The following is a 17,443-nucleotide window of genomic DNA, read 5'->3' as shown; positions in this document are numbered from 1 at the left end:
CAAGCTTCTTTCTTTGGTTTTTTTTTTTTTTAAAGATTGTGTACTTACATGAGCATTTGCCTAAGCATAATTAGCTACAATGAGCCACGCTCATCGAGGGTGTGACCTACGGAAACACAGCTAAGCAAGCTATCACCTGAGCTCCGACCCATCCCGAGATTACCGCTGACGCGCCGCACCAAGATCACCTCGCTGAAGCATCAGTACCTGGGAACTGAAGCATATCAGTCCCACATCGAAAACAAGGAAAAAATCAGTCTCTTCCCCACCTATAAAAGGTCCACTCCTCTCTCCTCATTAATTACGCATTTGAATACTTACCTAACGTTACTCTGTCAACACAAATACATTGACTGACTTAGGCATCGAAGAAGAGAAGACCGCCAACCGCGGTCTCCTCTGATGCCCTTTGTATTTTATTTGACAGATAGCGAAAGCAACAAGAAAATCACAAATAGCGGTTCGCCTCTCGAACCCGCGTTGATCAAGGTTCGGCTACCGCTGAATCTTAGACATCAACAGATTGTGAGACTGTTTTTAAGGCTTGATTAATGAGAACAACATGAACTGTTTTTAAGGCTTGATCAATGAGAACAACATGAAATAATAATGACGCAATACTTGAGGTAACATTTGGGTACCTCAGGTATTATGTGGAGTTTTTGAATACATGCCAGTAATGTCACATACGCGACTTTAACGGGAAATCTAATGGAAGTACTACATTTAGTGACAGCGCAATAATCAGGGTATTTAGAGGGTAAAAAAATTTATATGTACTACAAAGTTAAAGTATCATTTAGAATTTTTACCCTACATTAATTTACAGTCCTTTAGTAAGCAAACTGTCAATCCGTCATGTATTACGGTGGCGAAAAAGAAATGGTAAAAAACACACTTGTACGGACTATTTCCAAGCTAAGCCGAGTGATTGATGAACGTCTCTGATTCGCAGGCGTAGAGGAATAACAATGGACCCTCAACCAGGAATACTTGGACTTCCTCTTCTTCCTTTTTATCCTCCATGTGTGCCTTCGTGAACCGTAGTAGTTGGACTACGTAGTCGTCTTCTTCGTCATCTTCCTCCTCCTCCTCAGCTTATATAGCTGGGCCGGGTCGGGATCAACATGGGCTCCGAACCATCAACGGTTGTAGGTGAGAGCTTATCCTAAATCTTTGATTCATTCTCACTCTCTCATTTCATCGGCAAACTCATCGCCGATTTCATCAATCATATCAAATTAGCTGCCGGAATCATAGGTTTTGAGCCATCTGAATTTATCGATTTAAGTTTCGGAGAGTTGATATGAGTTTTTGTATTGTTTGTTGAGGTAGTGAGATGAGTGAAAGTTCAATTTGGTTTTATGGCGTAGTGAGTGAGTTGAATTTAGAAGATGAGTATGGAGAGGGATAGGGCGTCTGCAAATTCGAGCTGTTTATTGGTTGTTTGGCTGATTTTATCATGGCATTTCTGGCCTAGTTGCTTAGGGTTTGGTCTGCTAAGAGTTTGATTGCATTTTCTGCTGTGACTTCTTGCTGAAGTGTCGCGATGCGAAGCGGAGTCAAGTCATTGAACCATGTTAGATTAAAGTGTTCTCCAAGAATCGAATGATTCTAATCTTAGCTTAACAAGAAATGTGGATTTGGTATTTGAACAGTGCAAACATAACGTATACACTATTGTTAGCATCTTCTTCACAGCATTCGTGCATTTATATAAATGAAGCGAATAGGTGTCTGGGCCCGCCGTTTTTGATGCCCAAAACTAATGCTTTTGATGTACAATGCCTCGTGAAGTTTCAGAAACTTGATGCTAAATCATTTCTTAGTCATCTGAATTGATTGTGGTAGTGCAAATTGGATATCTTTGAAAACCTACACTCATATTATTGTTGAAATAATGCAGTGCTTTTGACAATTTAGAGCTTAAGAAGCTGTCAGGTTGTGCTGTAGTTGATGCTGGTCAGCCATTTCTTCGAAACTCTTTGTTTCCCTAAACCCTACATTATAGTTTTCTCCTTACAGTAAAAATGCAAGAGGTTGCATCTATTTTCTGAAAGTAAAATGGTGTTGTTGTCAGATTTGTAACATATTGATACAGTTATTTTGCCTTGATTCTCCCATTCATGTCTTTATCTAAGTTTAGTAACTTCATTAGCACAAGTCAAATACACTAATGTCGTCACTATCTTCCATCTGGACACATAGTCCACAGTTCAATTCAACGACGCCAAATAGTCCTATTAACACTGCGAATCATAAATACATGTACCTCGCATGGTGTAAAATCTAATTATATAATCATGTCTCATCTGTAGTGTTAGCATTTCCCTCTAAGATTGTGTTCAAATACCAGTCGTGAATCAGGAAATTAGTATATTACCTATCAAATGTGCAACTAGCATACTTTAGTATAATGAACTTTTAACTGATGAGCTTAATTGGCCTCATTTGATTAACTGAAATTTTTTGTCTGTTTCCATTATGACATTCATTTGAATACAATTATGCATGTTGTAATTCTCTTGACTTGTTGTCGTTTGCAGTTCCAAGGAATTTCAGATTACTGGAAGAGCTTGAGAGAGGTGAAAAGGGAATTGGGGATGGAACTGTTAGCTATGGGATGGATGACGCTGATGATATATTTATGCAGTCATGGACAGGGACAATTATTGGTCCCCCAAATGTATGTTCTATGCTCTCTCTTTTTTCAATTCTCTTTTGGTTGAATATACATGTGTATTTCATCCTGTTTGAAATCCCACATTCTACAATATTTCATTATCAAAAATATGATATGGCCTTAGTTAATCATTTACATTCGTATATGACATGTGATGCTGATCAGCTGTCAACACTTGATCTAGGATAATAGTTTTGTTATCAAAAGAATGGACACAGTGGGCATACACCAAATATGCCTGGCAAGTGTCCAAAACAGTTACACTAGTACTGACTTGATGAAATGATACTATCTCAAATTTATCATGTTTTGCTTGCTATTTTGGGCATGATACTGTTCTACTAAATAGTACTAGTGCATCCCAAACAACTTCATATTCCTTAATCATGGAAACTTAATCTCCTGCTCTTACTTCTTGCTAGACTGTGCATGAAGGGCGTATTTACCAGTTGAAACTATTTTGTGGTAAAGATTATCCAGATAATCCACCAGCTGTGAGGTTCCAAACACGGATAAACATGACCTGTGTCAATCATGAAACTGGAGTGGTAGGTTTATTCCTATCGAAGACATGTAATCCTTTATATAAATTGAAAAAAAAAAAAAAAAAAAAAACTGATGGATGGACAAATTATCAGGTTGAGCCCAGTCTCTTCCCCATGCTTGCAAATTGGCAAAGGGAACATACAATGGAGGACATTTTGACACAATTGAAGAAAGATATGATGTCACCACAAAACCGAAAGCTAGCTCAGCCACCTGAAGGTTCATCAACTTCTCCTGTTTCTTGATGCACCATACCTTTCTGCTTACTTTTGATTTTCTTGGGTTCGCGTCATTTAGAAGTCAAGATTTAATATTCAAATATGAATTTTCAGGCCATGAAGAGGGAAGGGTAGATCAGAAAGGGCTTGTGCTGAAATGTGTCATTCTCTAAGGTGAGACTTCAACCAACAAATGATGGTGTAGATAAGATAATGTATACATTGCATGATCATAGACAAGGATCATATCTATGTGCTAATCACACAAATGTAATCAAGCACCGCCCCTTGTTGAAGCGAGTTGTCACTCTCTAATTACTCTTTTGAGCCTGCAAAGTCTATTGCGTTGTTGAACCTCTTTTGTTTATCCAACTTGTGTTTGACTATGTGACTGCATTTCTTTCGTCATTATTACATTTGCAGAGCTAGGTGATGAGTCCGTAAGTTTCTCAGGATGTTATGCCTAGACCCAATTCTACTTTGGCTGGCTGTTTCCTGATTCTCTAACGAGAATACTCTTGATATGAAATCACTCCAAAATCCGAGTTGGTTTTGTGGTAAACGATGTGTAATTATATGAATCAATGGACCCATGAAATATCAATTCTTCAATTTCTTACTTAATATCTGAATCCCTTCAGTTTGAATTTTAGTCTAATAAAGATGTTGGTGTCGTTGATGATCATAATTCAGTATTAATATCGATAGCATATACATTTCCCGCAGCCGAACATTATTGAGCTAATTCTTCATGTACTAGACCATTCTCATGATTCGTGTCAAGTTGAACACTGATATGTTAATTAATTGCTATGGTCCCTGTAATGGGGCAGCCCAACTCATAAGGAGAGAAAAATCAAGTCCAACTCGTCCCCCATGGATCAGTCAATTATTCATGATCCGACTTGATTTATTCATTTCACTAATTCACATTCGTACTCCATTGAGGCATTGACAATCACAAAAGCTCTAGAACTATTGGAGCTCTCACTCCTCGCATGTTCGATCACCAGTCATAATTTTTCCGATTATCTCATCGAAGATCTTCTCCTCAAATCTCATTTGTAGTTTTCTTAACGTTGACGAAGGAGTAAGAGTAACTTGCAATGATAACTATGGAGCATGGAAGACGACTAGGAAGAAAAGATTCTAGTGTAACAAGCTGGTGCGAAGCGATGAAACAGAATCGTTGTTGGCGTGCACATTTGGATTTACCAGTGTCATTATATATATATATATATATATGTATATGTATTTCCCAACAATGACAATTTGTTCCTTAAAAAAGATTAATTTTTATTTACGTTAAGGAATATAATCACCAAGTATATATTTGCGCAAATTATGGAAGCATCCGTGATCCGTTGTATAATATGATCCATATTGTTGACTTTCGAGTCGAAGACTATGAAGTCATATATGTTGTGCCACATGACCAAAGTAGTCATATAGATACTACTGTTGCATGGATCGGCTATCTTAAAATGTATGTCGTACGTCCACGTCTCTAGAAAATCAATGCCACGCCTCCGATGAAACGAGTCTAGGTGTTAAATTCCTTTTGGATAACGTTAAAGTTGTTGAGATATTTATCCCATATCAAAATACCATAAATGTGAAACAGTAAAAAGTACTGCAAATAATTATGCACAAGTTGATCTTGCTGAATATGATGGTCAAGCCAAGTCATATGTCTAGCCTACGGTGGAGACTTTCGTAAGGGTTTAGATATTAAGGGGACGACTAAATGGACAAGGTAGAAGAAATATATAGCAAGGTGATGTAATGGGATTGAAACTTAACAGCAAATTAATCTAATCGAGTTATACAACAAAGTTGTCCCTTTGTAAAAATACAATCTGGATGAAGTTTCTTATTTTGTTGGGAAGCGTAGAAGCGTCCCTTTCTCCGTTTGATTGGGAATCCGACTCATGTTGTGAATGAATTTCGTTCATCTCTTTTGTAGTTAGTGTATTCACATTACATTAGCAGACGATTATGAAACTAATCGAGACCAACGATAACGAATCATGTGTCCAACTATTTACTATCATTAGACAATGACTAAAGTTTTACAAAAGTATGATACCTTTTATTTATACGTAACATCGACATCAAATTAAATTCCAAATAGTTCTAACGTGAAAAACGACTATAAATTTAAAAAAAGAAAATAAACTCCACACACTAATAATTTAAATTTCACAGTACCTAGGATCCGGGTCCTGGATTCGAGTCACCATGAGGGAATGAGTGAAATCATTTGATCATCTTTCTAAAAAAAAAAAAAAAAAAAAAAATCACAGTAGTAGACCAAAAGAGCATAGTGAGTATACAGGCAATTCAAAAATAAAACAAAACTAATAATTCAGATTTCACAGCATTGCGACCCCATTGAAATAGCAGAGTGGGCCTGTGTAGGGAATCAGTGTTCACACTTGGGAAAGTGCTGTATTACCGGCCGATTCGAAAAGAACAGGCAAGAAAAGAAGGAAGGAAATAAGGGGATGCGTATACAGTAGCTCCCAGTGCTTTTGTTGTTGTAAAGCAAAGCAAAAGAAAAAGCGGAAAGAAGCAGACGACCCTATTTTCTGTTATGCTCGGCAAAATGATTGCGTCCCTTCCACAAGTATCGTGATCCTCATTTGTATGCGTTTTTTTTTTTTTTAATAAATTAGGCCTCCTAATTACATAATAATTTCATTAAACAAGAACAAGAATTCATCCTTAATTTATGCATCTAATTATTCATGTTCATGGAATCAACATCAAAATGAACCAAAACGGGTATGCCAACCATTTGGCAGTTCAATGAACCAAATGACACCCAATTTCCATTTTTAGCGTCAATACAGGTAACTTTATTAAGAAAATGCGATGGCGGTCCACGTCGTATTTCAGATTTTACTGATTATATACCCGCCTTACAAGTTCAAATCTAAATACTCCGCTTGATTGCCGAACGTTTGAATATATCATTTCACTCATATGCAATAATGTAAATGATGGGTGGAGCGTAAGACATAACACGTCCGTTGGTTTGAAAAGACATATATTGGGGGTTTTCATTACCTTTATTAAAAAAATAAAATCTTTGGTTGGGGGGAGGGGTGATCAACATGAAATTTTGGATTCACCGACTAAAATATTTACATCATGACTAATCAGTGATACTCCCGTTGTCATCAAAAATATTATTTACTGTTACTTTACAATCACGTAATTAACAAGTCAAACCTATCATTAAACATGTCCGCCTAGCGGCAAATTTATCCGGTCTCGTACCCAAAACCTAGAGGGCGGCCGTGAATGTTAGATCATAATACTGAAACTAATAAAAGATTAGGTTGAAGTGCCGTTGGGAAGATGCCTTGTATTGAAGTGGAGTGCAAGACAGAGTTGCACATTGTAACCTATTATAAAGTTTTTATTTTCTTTTTGTTAGATTTGAGCCTCATTGCTTTGCTATGTGCCATCTTCCAAGCTATGACGCGAAATTCAGTTATATTTCATGACCCAGCGAGCTAGCTTTTATCTATAATAATTTTATACATATCTACATGCCATTATTATTCTTTAAATTGAAATCCATTATTGCAGCCGCTTATAAATACGTCATTCATTCCTTTCGTTCATCTCAACACAGAAACAAACACCTTTCACCCTTCTTTGATCGATTCAAAACCCCTCTGTTCAGCTATGGGTTCCTCTTCTGTATCAGAAACCAAGAATATTCAAGGTTGTTAATTACCTTAATTACTATCATATCTCTCTAATTTTCGCTTTCAGGTTTTGATCTGTTCTGAACTGCTTAAACTAAACCAGTTGTAAACTCGTGACTATATGCAGAAGTTAGTGGGAAATTTGTTCCGAATGAACACGATGCTCTGCAGAGGCATGTAGCATTCTTCGACAGGAATCACGATGGCATTGTTTATCCTTGGGAGACCTTTCAAGGTTTTCGCTTTGTTTCGTAATTTGCGATATGTTTCTGAGATGTTCAGTGATCCAATCCTTACAATAAGAATAAGATCTGTGTTTATTTGTTTACAGGTTTTCGTGCAATTGGGTCTGGCCTCATCTTGTCCTCGTTCAGTGCTATCTTCATCAACTTCGGTCTCAGTCGGCAGACTCGCCCGGTAACTTTCTCACTCCAACTAGCTTTTACTGTTTTACTGTTTAAGATGAACAAAACATACTCATGATATATATTCCATGATGCCGGTGAGAAATGAATACGACCTCCACGATGTTAGTCTGTTGTTCCGGAAAACCAATTAGCTATAACTCATCCGACATGAATCGAACTCTTTTAGAGCTTCTTTTTCTTTAAATAAAAAAGGGATGAGCAATTGGTCTTTGAGTGGAATAATACCAACTAGTTCATTCCCAGAATAAATATCCGAAACAAAATAGTCGTAAAAATAGAATTTATCTAAATCTACAGGATTGATTGATTCTCTAAGAGACTAAGACACATGCCAACGCTCACATCCACATATTGTAGATGCCTTTGGCAAAAATCTAGTAGCACCAAGAAACAGTCTTGCTGATCTGATTAGCATTACCAAGTACCAAAATTTGCTTTTACGTTAATTTCTTTTTAACTTTACATTATGATTTATGAATCTGCTTACAAGCTAATCAATCAACTAAACCATTCAACAGCTTATTTGATAAACATTTATTCAGAATTATACTACCAGATTGACTGATGAGTCTTTTTTGTTGAATGTGGTTCAGGGAAAGTCGTTTTCTCTGCTGTTTCCGATTGAAGTTAGAAATATTCACAAAGCCAAACACGGCAGTGACTCAGGCGTCTACGACAGTGAAGGAAGGTATATTAAAATCTTGCTATATATATTGAGTACTTGAATAGTCTGCAGTCTATACCATGACATGTATTATTATTCGTAAACTTAGTACATTATTTTTAGTTCATATTGCTTGCAGAGGAATATGACAACTCAAACCTACTAAAGAATGTATCCTTCACAGATTTGTTTATAATTGCTTTTGAAACTTTGTTCTATTTGCCACATGCCTTATATTCCGGTTTAGTTTATAGCTAGGTCAGAGGATTATAAACTCTTTGTTAGAGTCCTCTTGTTTTCTCCCTCTATATTCTCTGTTTTGATTATAACAGGTTGCACATGTGTTTCAATTACAACTCATTAAAATTGTATAAACCTTTGTTAGGGTCCTCTTGTTTTCTCCCTCTATATTCTGTGTTTTGACTATAACAGGTAGCACATGTGTTTCAACTTATCTATCTATTAATCTGCTTTCATTTCTAATAATAATTTTGTAGGTTTGTTCCCTGTAAGTTTGAAGAGATTTTCATCAAGCATGCACATACTAATCCCAATGCTTTGACATCCGACGAACTGAATGGGCTGCTCAAAGCGAATAGGGAATCAAATGATCGCAGAGGATGGTATGTTAACATTTCTCATTTGACCCAACTCTCAAGGTTTTGATACCTCTATGCTCAATATGACTCCTCTAAACAGAATATAATAAACTGATGGAACTAATGTTGATTGCAGGTTGGCTGCCTGGACTGAATGGAAGATCCTGTATTTGCTTTGCAAGGACAAGCATGGTTTACTGCACAAAGAAACCATTAGAGCTGTTTACGATGGGAGCTTGTTCGAGCGTATGGAGAAGGAAAGATCAGCTGCAGCAGCCAAGAAGAAAGAGTAATCTCATTAATTATGAACTATTTTCAACCATAGTGGGTAGAATTATATATTTGTACTTTGTGCAAAAGGTTTTAATTACTACGCCTATATGGCCTTTGAAACATATGTAGTTCATCATGTTTCTGGACTAGTCTTTCAGCTACAAGTATATTGAAATTAAACCGAAACAAGTTACAATGAATTCTTTGTTTATGCAGTATTGTCTGAAAAGAAAAATGGCATAACGCTCTGGTCAGCCATTTGGTTCTGCTGAGTGGATGATGTAATTAGCTGAAAGTATATTGGTTGTGTGTGTGTGTAGACGAACAATGTAAGCCCGTATATTATGGTTTGTAATATTGTTTTATGATGTACATTGGTCCTTGTTCTTCGATTGTCTTACATCAAGCATGTATAGGCCCTGTATATTATGGCCTCAGATCTTTGTACGGATAGATTCCAAGTTTGAAATAGAAGTGTTGAGTACAGTTTGATACTTTTGGTGGGAGTTCAGTAACTGAAGTGATAGCACTAATAGCAGTGGAATGGTGGATGTTGACGCTGCAAGGGTCTCACAGTTAGAACTCTCCTTGATCGTGAAATGTCGATTGCTTGTTGAACCCGGAAAATGTGAATTGCGGGGAAGTAGGATACTCTAAATTCGGAAGTCCCAACATCTTTATAAAATGTCTTCTTTTTTTTTTTGAAATTCTTTATAAAATGTTCTTTGATGGAAGGAATTGTTATATGGGATGATATCCATGATACGTACTGTCTGATGTTGTAATTCTACAGTGAAGTGTTGGCATGATTAAACAGTTTGATTAAGCTTCCATTCTGGTACTCCATAACAAGTTCGTGTTCAGCTAATGACAGAGATTTAGTGCGTGATCCACCTAATGCTTGAAGGTATAGCATTATTAGTTTAATGTTAAACATGTGCTTGGGACTCTCAACTGCTTCCAGAAACAAGAAGAACAAAAGAATGAGGAATAGGTGACTTGAGCATTACAAGCACCATGACATATACAAGAACTTCGAAACCTGCTAGGAAATCCAAATGGCTTTGAGCCACCAACTGACATTTTTACTTGTACTTCTGCTTATGTACCCAGAAGAAGCCCCACTAGGGTTTGGGATAGAAGTTTGTTTTAGTTGTAAAATTGCAAACAATGCAAGGAGTTCAACACTTAACAGCATAAGAAATTTGAAGTGAAGTACCACAGCAGAATGTTTAGAGACCTTTCATTTCCCCAAGACATCTCATAATTCCCAAAAATTTAATCAATCCAAGGAGTGGACGTTTAAAATCAAGGAGTGAGAGGTCATCTTCCCCCACGGTAAAACTGGCAGGCTCGGCCACTTCAACACTGCCACTTTGGCCGACAGCAAGCCTCATTGTTCCTTTGAACATGTAAATTTCGGCATTTCACAGGGTTAGAGTCGAACCCTCTTTCATCAAGTCCACTGCACAATACATAACAGGGAATTAAAGCTATGTAATTACATTACATACAATGCAGCAGTCTTCCGATGCGCGCAAAACAGTAAAACCTGATAGATCACAGTTGCAATTCTATAGTCATTCTAAAACCAGATCGCTCGATCGTTTCTAGATCTGAAGATTATCATTCTAGTTTGATCGCCAACCAAGCATTGAGCAATTTGGCGTCCATTGTGCAATACCATCTTAGTACGACCAACTACTTTTACGGTAAGAGTGAAACCAGAGTCCATTGGGAGGAGCTCACGAACCTTTGTGATGTATGGTTTACTCGGTGCTTGACTCAAGTCCGCCATTTGAGAAAAGGCCTTAAGAGTTTGGCTCAAACGTACACAACCGGGGAGATGGGAGATGAAAGGAGTAACAGAGGGACTTTTACAATCGGTGCAAATGACTAGAGGCCGGCTCCTATTTATACAAGCTCATCATCGAGGAGCTACAGAAAACAGATGTGTTTGAGTCTACAGAGTTCGGTTCACCTTACTGTGGACCTCTTGACTGGTCCTAGAGATATCCTATGAACTCTGCCTCTTTCAGTCTCTCTTCTCTTGTTATCTCACAGCTTCCATGGTGATCATTGACTAGTGGTCTGTCTACTCTTCTCCAAACCCCAAAACAACTCTAGAAAGAGAACATAAATATAGTTTGTTGGGCCCTAAATGGCCATATTTTTCATGGTTGTCTCAGGTCTGAAGGGACTTATTGGGCTGTAAATAAAGTTTTACCTTATAGCAAAACGGGATTGGGCCTTGGAGAAAGGCATAATGCCCAAAGAGAGTTGAGTCTAGCTCTTGTCCAAATGCCTTACAAGCCCAAGTAGCAATCTCCGTCTTTTAGGAGATTTCAGTGAAAAGTAGTAGTTTTTTTTTTTTTTTTTTTGCACTGTATAAAGTAGTAGTCTTATTTCCATGCACTGTATATATCTGTCCTCCAAAAAAAAAACAACATTTATTTCTGAACATAAAATAAGAACCACATAGTGAATAGTGACAAGCATGGAAATGGGCGGCGAAAGTGTTGGTCCTCCTTTTTATATATATGAAATTCGCAATAGACGTCTATGTTTCATCACTTCATGTGCATTGAAGAATTAATCTCTCTACTTATGCTTTCGAAATAATTGAAAGTAGGACTGCAGGAGAACTCTTTTCATAATGCGAGTTTAACCATAACACATGATGTTAGTTTCGTGGCCATGACAACTCTAATTCTAGGTTAATCCAAAATTAATTCCAGACAGAAATTCTAGAAAAAATCCTTTGAATTATATAGGAGACTAGAATAAAACGAATAAGTTGATGAAGCTAAGCAGTGGTGGTGGGAAACCTTATCTTAAGGCAGAAAAGCTATTGTCCTTAGAATCAAAAGCCTTTTATGACAAAAACCGATGACTTTATTATCTAAGAAACTTCATAACAATTGAAGGGGACCTTCCTTCCCTCTTGCATCTTTCCTTCCCAAAATTTCCATATCATTTGATGGTAATAGGTCTCCACTCTTAACGACAGCTAGTATTTTAAACTTGTTCTCAGGACTATGTGCCATTCACATTTGGTCAGTCAATTATTTGAAAATGGAGTGTTATTGTCTCGATGTAATATAAGATGTAGAAATATTGGCATGTTATTAGTACAAGGAAAGTGGCTCCTCATACAATCATACAAATATAGTGCACCATATTAGAACGTGTAATGTCATGTCACACATTTTAAATTGTAACAATACCTAAACATTTATTGTTTGCACATAGATAGATCGAACTAGCAGGATGATCATACTTTCTCATTTTCAATAAGAAAATGTTCATGACGCTTAATGAAGTTGATCGAGCATATTTTGTTTTTAAAGTACTTTTAAATGAAGAAATTTGAATACATGTTGTGCGGACCTAATTAGAGAGTGTCATATTCATTAGAGACGTTGAAGTATCAATAATTTGTGTTCAAGATGCAATCATCATTTAACTGTTTTTTTAATGAACTTGCGTAGGCTGTGTAATATAATAGCGACATGTTAGATATTGATTTAGATATACCATATCGCATAAATTAGTATACTAGTTAATTAGGCCAGTTTGTTTAATGCTTGGTTCTTTTCCTCATCTTTTTCTCAATTTGCAGCCTAGCTAGTGACGAAACTATTGGATCCTTCATGACGCTAGCTAATCTAATTCTTCTCACGGTTTTTTACCATCAATTACTAATGCACTGACCAAGTGTTCATATATATATATATAATCACGAGCAGCTCAAATTAAGCTTGAGCTGGATTGGCTTACAACTTTGAACTTAACGAACAAGTTAAGCCAAACTCAAGTTTTCAATCTTTAAACTCGACCAATTAATTTCGATAAAAAATAAACCAAATAGGAGTATTTAACACGCCATTTGGCTAAACTCATTTGCAACCCTAACATTGATCCTTACATACTATTCGATAATCGTAGATTGTTCATTTAGGTGAAACTCATGATCTGTTGTATGCATGTTCCCTCTGATTGATAGTTTTACCAAATACCAACTGACCTCTAAAAAAGGAAGTCACCTAAAGGCCTCATGGTATCGTTTGGTAAATAAACCCTAGCTCGTTGAGTTGATGGACCATCTTAACTAACCATATGCATGTACGAAGAAATTTCAATCTCCAAACCCCAAATTTTAGATTACTTTTATACAACCCACTCATAATTCACAAATAATTAGTGGCAAAAATAATACTCAGTTTCACATGGACACTTGTAAATCATTTCATTTTCTATGAAATCATTACTTCATTAACCAATCAATTGAGTAGTTTTAGTCCAACCATAGGATGAGATGGAGGACAAAATACAAGCCAGTAGCAGCATACTTTTTTTTTTTTTTTTTTTGCCGTTTCTTCGATGGAAGTATGGAACAAAGAAAAACAACACGACTATATAGTAGCACCTCTAAAGCAACCCAAGTCACATGAATCAAAATACAAAATATGAGTAACAGAAGTAGGTAGAGTAACAGAAGTGGTAGCAGTATAGTTGGTAACTAAAGTCATCCCCATTCTAGAGACTACTACTGGTGGAAATTATTATATGCACCGAGTGACCCAACCCTTATAAAATAATCTCAACCCTTGATATTTATTATTAACTTTATTTTTAATAAACAAAAAGTGTATTTAATGCAATCTAACCATTCATTTATGTTGGTGCAAGTGCACGACGGTGCTCTGAATAATCTCTCCTACTTCCATTTGATGCTGATGTGGTCAACCCTAACCAAATCCCTCTACCAATAATTGACTTTTAAACTCACTAATAATACAACACGAACCCACTTAATACTTAAAAACTACCTTAAACGTACAAAGTACAAACTCACTGAGTCACCACTCGCCCCACCCGACCCAGCCAGCCCTTTTTGCCTTCAAAACCATCAACCATAATTCCATATACATCAAAGTTTTCCCAGTCTTTACGTAAATTCCCCTCGAAGCAATATCCCTAACTCGTACTACTCTCTCTCTCTCTCATATATATTTTCATAACCACCCTCTCTTTCATATTCTTCCGACTCTCTTACACAGCACAAACATGTCTCTAACCGGAAATATCACTGCAACTTTCTTCCTCTTCTTTCTCGTCAATCTCTCCTTCTTCACATCCCCGTCGTCCTCCGCAACCGACACGTTCATCTACGGTGGTTGCTCCCAGCTCAAGTTTTCCCCGGGCTCGCCGTACGAGATGAAGCTCAACTCCATATTGGCCTCCGTGGTCAACTCGGCCATGTTCACCACTTACAACAACTTCACGGTCCCCGGTTCGTCGGGCACTGCGGACACGCTCTACGGCGTGTTCCAGTGCCGCGGCGACTTGAGCGGCAATGACTGCGCGCAGTGCGTGGCGCGTGCAGTCAGCCAGCTAGGCACGCTCTGCCTGGACGCGTGCGGCGGCGCGTTGCAGCTGGACGGGTGCTTCGTCAAGTACGACAACGCCACTTTCTTGGGGGTGGAGGACAAGACGGTGGTGATGAAGAAGTGTGGGCCGTCGAGTGGGTATGACTCGGAGGGGTTGACCAGGCGGGATGCTGTGCTGGCTTACCTCGGGACCAGTGATGGGGCCTACCGGCCGTTCAGGGTGAGTGGCGCCGGAAATGTCCAGGGTGTGGCGCAGTGCGTCGGGGACTTGAGTCCGAGCGAGTGCCAGGATTGTCTGTCCGACGCCGTAGGGCAGCTGAGGGCGGGGTGTGGGACCAGCACGTGGGGGGACTTGTTCTTGGCCAAGTGCTACGCGCGCTACTCGGAAGGTGGATATCACTCGCAGGGCCATGGTAAGCAGTTTCGCCACCCCACATGGTGGTGGTTCATAGCTTCTGGTATTTGGCTGTTTTCCCTTTGGTTAAAATGAAATTACTACTAACCCCCCATGTAGCTACGGATGAAAAGTAAGTCTTTGCATGGTTGCTTTGGTAATTTCATTTCGATTTTCTTTGTGCTATGTGTGTTTCTGTTCTTAAAAGTCTTAAACTAGTGAGTAGGTTTGATCATGATGTACTAATGGAGTGTTTTGATTGATTAGGAATATTCTAAGTACTTTGAGAGTGGTTATCATAATTACTCTTTGATAGATTTGTGGTTCATATTTATGCTAAGTAAATATTCCAAGTACTTTGAGAGTGGTTATCATAATTACTCTTTAATGGTTTGCGATTTATGTGCATTTTAGGATAATTCTAATATCTCTTTCCGACTCACAGTTAATGCATTATCTTCCGTTTTGCTCTAATAACATTATCGTGTAAGAATGAGAAGCTAACACGTATGGATATGAACATCTTTTTAGTCAAGCATGACTATTCAATTATTTGACAACCATAAAAAGTACAAGTTAATTAAAAAAGTGGAAGGTCCATCCCAAAATTGTGTTTGGGTATGATTCACTTGAGCATTCTACTTTAAACTAATTAGTATTCAAGAATATGTTTGTTAAAGTAGTAATGGACTTTCTTGTGTGTAGCAAACAAGGAAAAAGCTTTTTTAGAAAGCTCTTGGTTTTAAATTTGAATATGTACGGGATCAATGACATTTGATAGACCCAGTTTGAATTTGTGTCTCTTCACAAATTGAGAAGAGAATCCAACACAAACTGAACCTTAATGGAGTACTGATTAGTAATTGCTAAACAAAGCCTCATTACTTGCTACAATGAAATTAGGGGTTGTAGAACAATGCAATCACAAATTTATATGAAAGTGGTTGATCATATACACAGATTGGCGATTAAATATTGTTCATGACCCAAGTACTTTAAAGATTTGGATCAAATTAAGTAGCATTACATGGCAATAATTGAGTAGTTTATGATTTGATCTTAGTTTAATAATTCTATTTGTTGTGCATAAAGCTAAAGTGAAATATTCTTGTTCTGCTTTTAGATCACAATGACGACGACGATGACGACGATGATGATCTTGATAAGACGCTTGCAATACTGATTGGAATCATAGCAGCAGTTGCACTGATCGTCGTATTTCTTTCTTACTTCAGAAAATATTTGTGTGGAGATGAGTGTGGAGATGAAAAAGGTACAGCTCTCTTTCTCTATTTTGGCTCCCAGAATTCATTCAAACCTACGTACAGAGCTGTGATCTGTACAACTTTCCCTTTTGTTTGGAAATTGCAATCAGAAATGTGGTAAAAGCTACTGTGAAATAAATCAAATAATGGTAGGTTGTACCGGATACAGCGCTCTGTGCTGTATTAGACAAATCCTAATTTATCAAAGTTCTTAATATTATGCAGGTGGCAAATAAGTTGAGGCTCGTGGATATTTCTGACAGTAGTACCGCAACTCTCACAAGTCCCTTCCTGGTGACTTACTTGGCTTTAGGTGCCAGCCTTTTTTTTTTTTTTTGTTAATTCAATTTTTATTTCTCTCCCTCCATAGCTCTTCTGAAGTCTCCTTTATGTTTTCTGTAAAGAGCACAACTGTGAGGGTTAATAGAAAAAGATGTGTATGGATAGAAAAGCTACACATAAAGCTAGCTACTTTGAAGCAAGTGTAATGAAGCTTTCAATAAGGAAAAAAAAAACACACACACACAAAGATTCCTACTAGAGCCCCATTTCAAATAAGTGTTTAGCATTTTGTTAGCTTAATTAGCTTGTTTACTAGTTCATGTGTATAAAGAGCATAATTAGCCTTCTGGGAAAAGGGCACTTTGTAATGCTTTTTCTTTGTTGTCTTTTTGATGAGTGTGTTCTGAGACTTTTGGCAACTTTGTGTAGAGTGGGAAGCTTTAAATTTGAACCAAAAGTTGGCTTGACATGTTGAATTCAGTTTAATGCCAATTCAAAGCCCATTTGTTCTGTAAATTGCAATCTATAGTCATTGACTCATTGTTAGTGTGATTTGTATATAAGGTCATTTGTCATTGGTTTCTTAATTGCAAAAATATCAGAGGAGTTTATACCGGCTAGGTAGATGGATAGAAAAACAACCATCTGATCCAATCGGGCGATCTAGATTGAGAATGTGAAATTTCTTTAAGACAACTTTAGGCGTTTTGAGAATTTACTGTAAAAGTGTGAAGACAAGATGTTTGTCAAAAGATTTGATAAAACAGAGTGTTCGATAGCGTGCAGATGCTCTCATCAGTCAATGGTGGCCAATCATGCAGTAGGATGTAGTCTAGCTTTCAATAGTATGCAAGTTCGTCATATTTGAATGTGGTTGCTGCCTTAATCTCCAAGAAGAAGGAATTGGTCAAGAAAATATATAAGATGGGATATCAGAGATGTTCAGTTATGAACCTAACAATGATTGAGGCAAAGT

General features: G+C 37.5%; 3 protein-coding genes across 3 annotated transcripts; all 3 read left to right on the top strand.

Annotated features, from left to right (window-relative positions):
• The first annotated feature begins 995 nt into the window (after nucleotides 1–995).
• On the top strand, nucleotides 996–4,071 carry LOC133709912 (ubiquitin-conjugating enzyme E2 variant 1B-like). The gene is made up of 6 exons (XM_062135862.1): nucleotides 996–1,155; nucleotides 2,547–2,686; nucleotides 3,106–3,231; nucleotides 3,322–3,448; nucleotides 3,562–3,621; nucleotides 3,871–4,071. Exons 1-5 carry the CDS (start codon nucleotides 1,128–1,130, stop codon nucleotides 3,618–3,620), a joined length of 480 nt encoding a protein of 159 aa, XP_061991846.1. The 5' UTR covers nucleotides 996–1,127; the 3' UTR covers nucleotide 3,621; nucleotides 3,871–4,071.
• A 2,836-nt stretch (nucleotides 4,072–6,907) lies between these two features.
• LOC133710143 (probable peroxygenase 4) lies at nucleotides 6,908–9,533 on the top strand. Its single transcript, XM_062136151.1, has 7 exons — nucleotides 6,908–7,186; nucleotides 7,297–7,404; nucleotides 7,501–7,586; nucleotides 8,191–8,285; nucleotides 8,759–8,884; nucleotides 8,997–9,149; nucleotides 9,350–9,533. The coding sequence occupies exons 1-7, from the start codon at nucleotides 7,147–7,149 to the stop codon at nucleotides 9,357–9,359; spliced, it is 618 nt and encodes a 205-aa protein (XP_061992135.1). The 5' UTR covers nucleotides 6,908–7,146; the 3' UTR covers nucleotides 9,360–9,533.
• Nucleotides 9,534–14,050: 4,517 nt separating this feature from the next.
• Nucleotides 14,051–16,983, top strand: LOC133710345 (plasmodesmata-located protein 6). Its single transcript, XM_062136394.1, has 3 exons — nucleotides 14,051–14,939; nucleotides 16,044–16,193; nucleotides 16,411–16,983. Exons 1-3 carry the CDS (start codon nucleotides 14,204–14,206, stop codon nucleotides 16,419–16,421), a joined length of 897 nt encoding a protein of 298 aa, XP_061992378.1. The 5' UTR covers nucleotides 14,051–14,203; the 3' UTR covers nucleotides 16,422–16,983.
• The last annotated feature ends 460 nt before the right edge of the window (nucleotides 16,984–17,443 follow it).

The sequence above is a fragment of the Rosa rugosa genome, chromosome 5, assembly GCF_958449725.1.
Source record: "Rosa rugosa chromosome 5, drRosRugo1.1, whole genome shotgun sequence".
NCBI classification, from domain to species: Eukaryota; Viridiplantae; Streptophyta; class Magnoliopsida; order Rosales; family Rosaceae; genus Rosa; species Rosa rugosa.
This window is presented reverse-complemented; position numbering and strand designations above follow the sequence as displayed.

Coding starts and splice junctions, on each gene's coding strand:
- LOC133709912 (XM_062135862.1), top strand. CDS start 1,128: ATGGGCTCCGAACCATCAACGGTTGTAG. Junction 1,156..2,546: donor CGAACCATCAACGGTTGTAG/GTGAGAGCTTAT, acceptor TGTCGTTTGCAG/TTCCAAGGAATTTCAGATTA. Junction 2,687..3,105: donor CAATTATTGGTCCCCCAAAT/GTATGTTCTATG, acceptor ACTTCTTGCTAG/ACTGTGCATGAAGGGCGTAT.
- LOC133710143 (XM_062136151.1), top strand. CDS start 7,147: ATGGGTTCCTCTTCTGTATCAGAAACCAAGAATATTCAAG. Junction 7,405..7,500: donor TCCTTGGGAGACCTTTCAAG/GTTTTCGCTTTG, acceptor ATTTGTTTACAG/GTTTTCGTGCAATTGGGTCT. Junction 8,885..8,996: donor TCAAATGATCGCAGAGGATG/GTATGTTAACAT, acceptor TGTTGATTGCAG/GTTGGCTGCCTGGACTGAAT.
- LOC133710345 (XM_062136394.1), top strand. CDS start 14,204: ATGTCTCTAACCGGAAATATCACTGCAACTTTCTTCCTCTTCTTTCTC. Junction 14,940..16,043: donor ATATCACTCGCAGGGCCATG/GTAAGCAGTTTC, acceptor TTCTGCTTTTAG/ATCACAATGACGACGACGAT.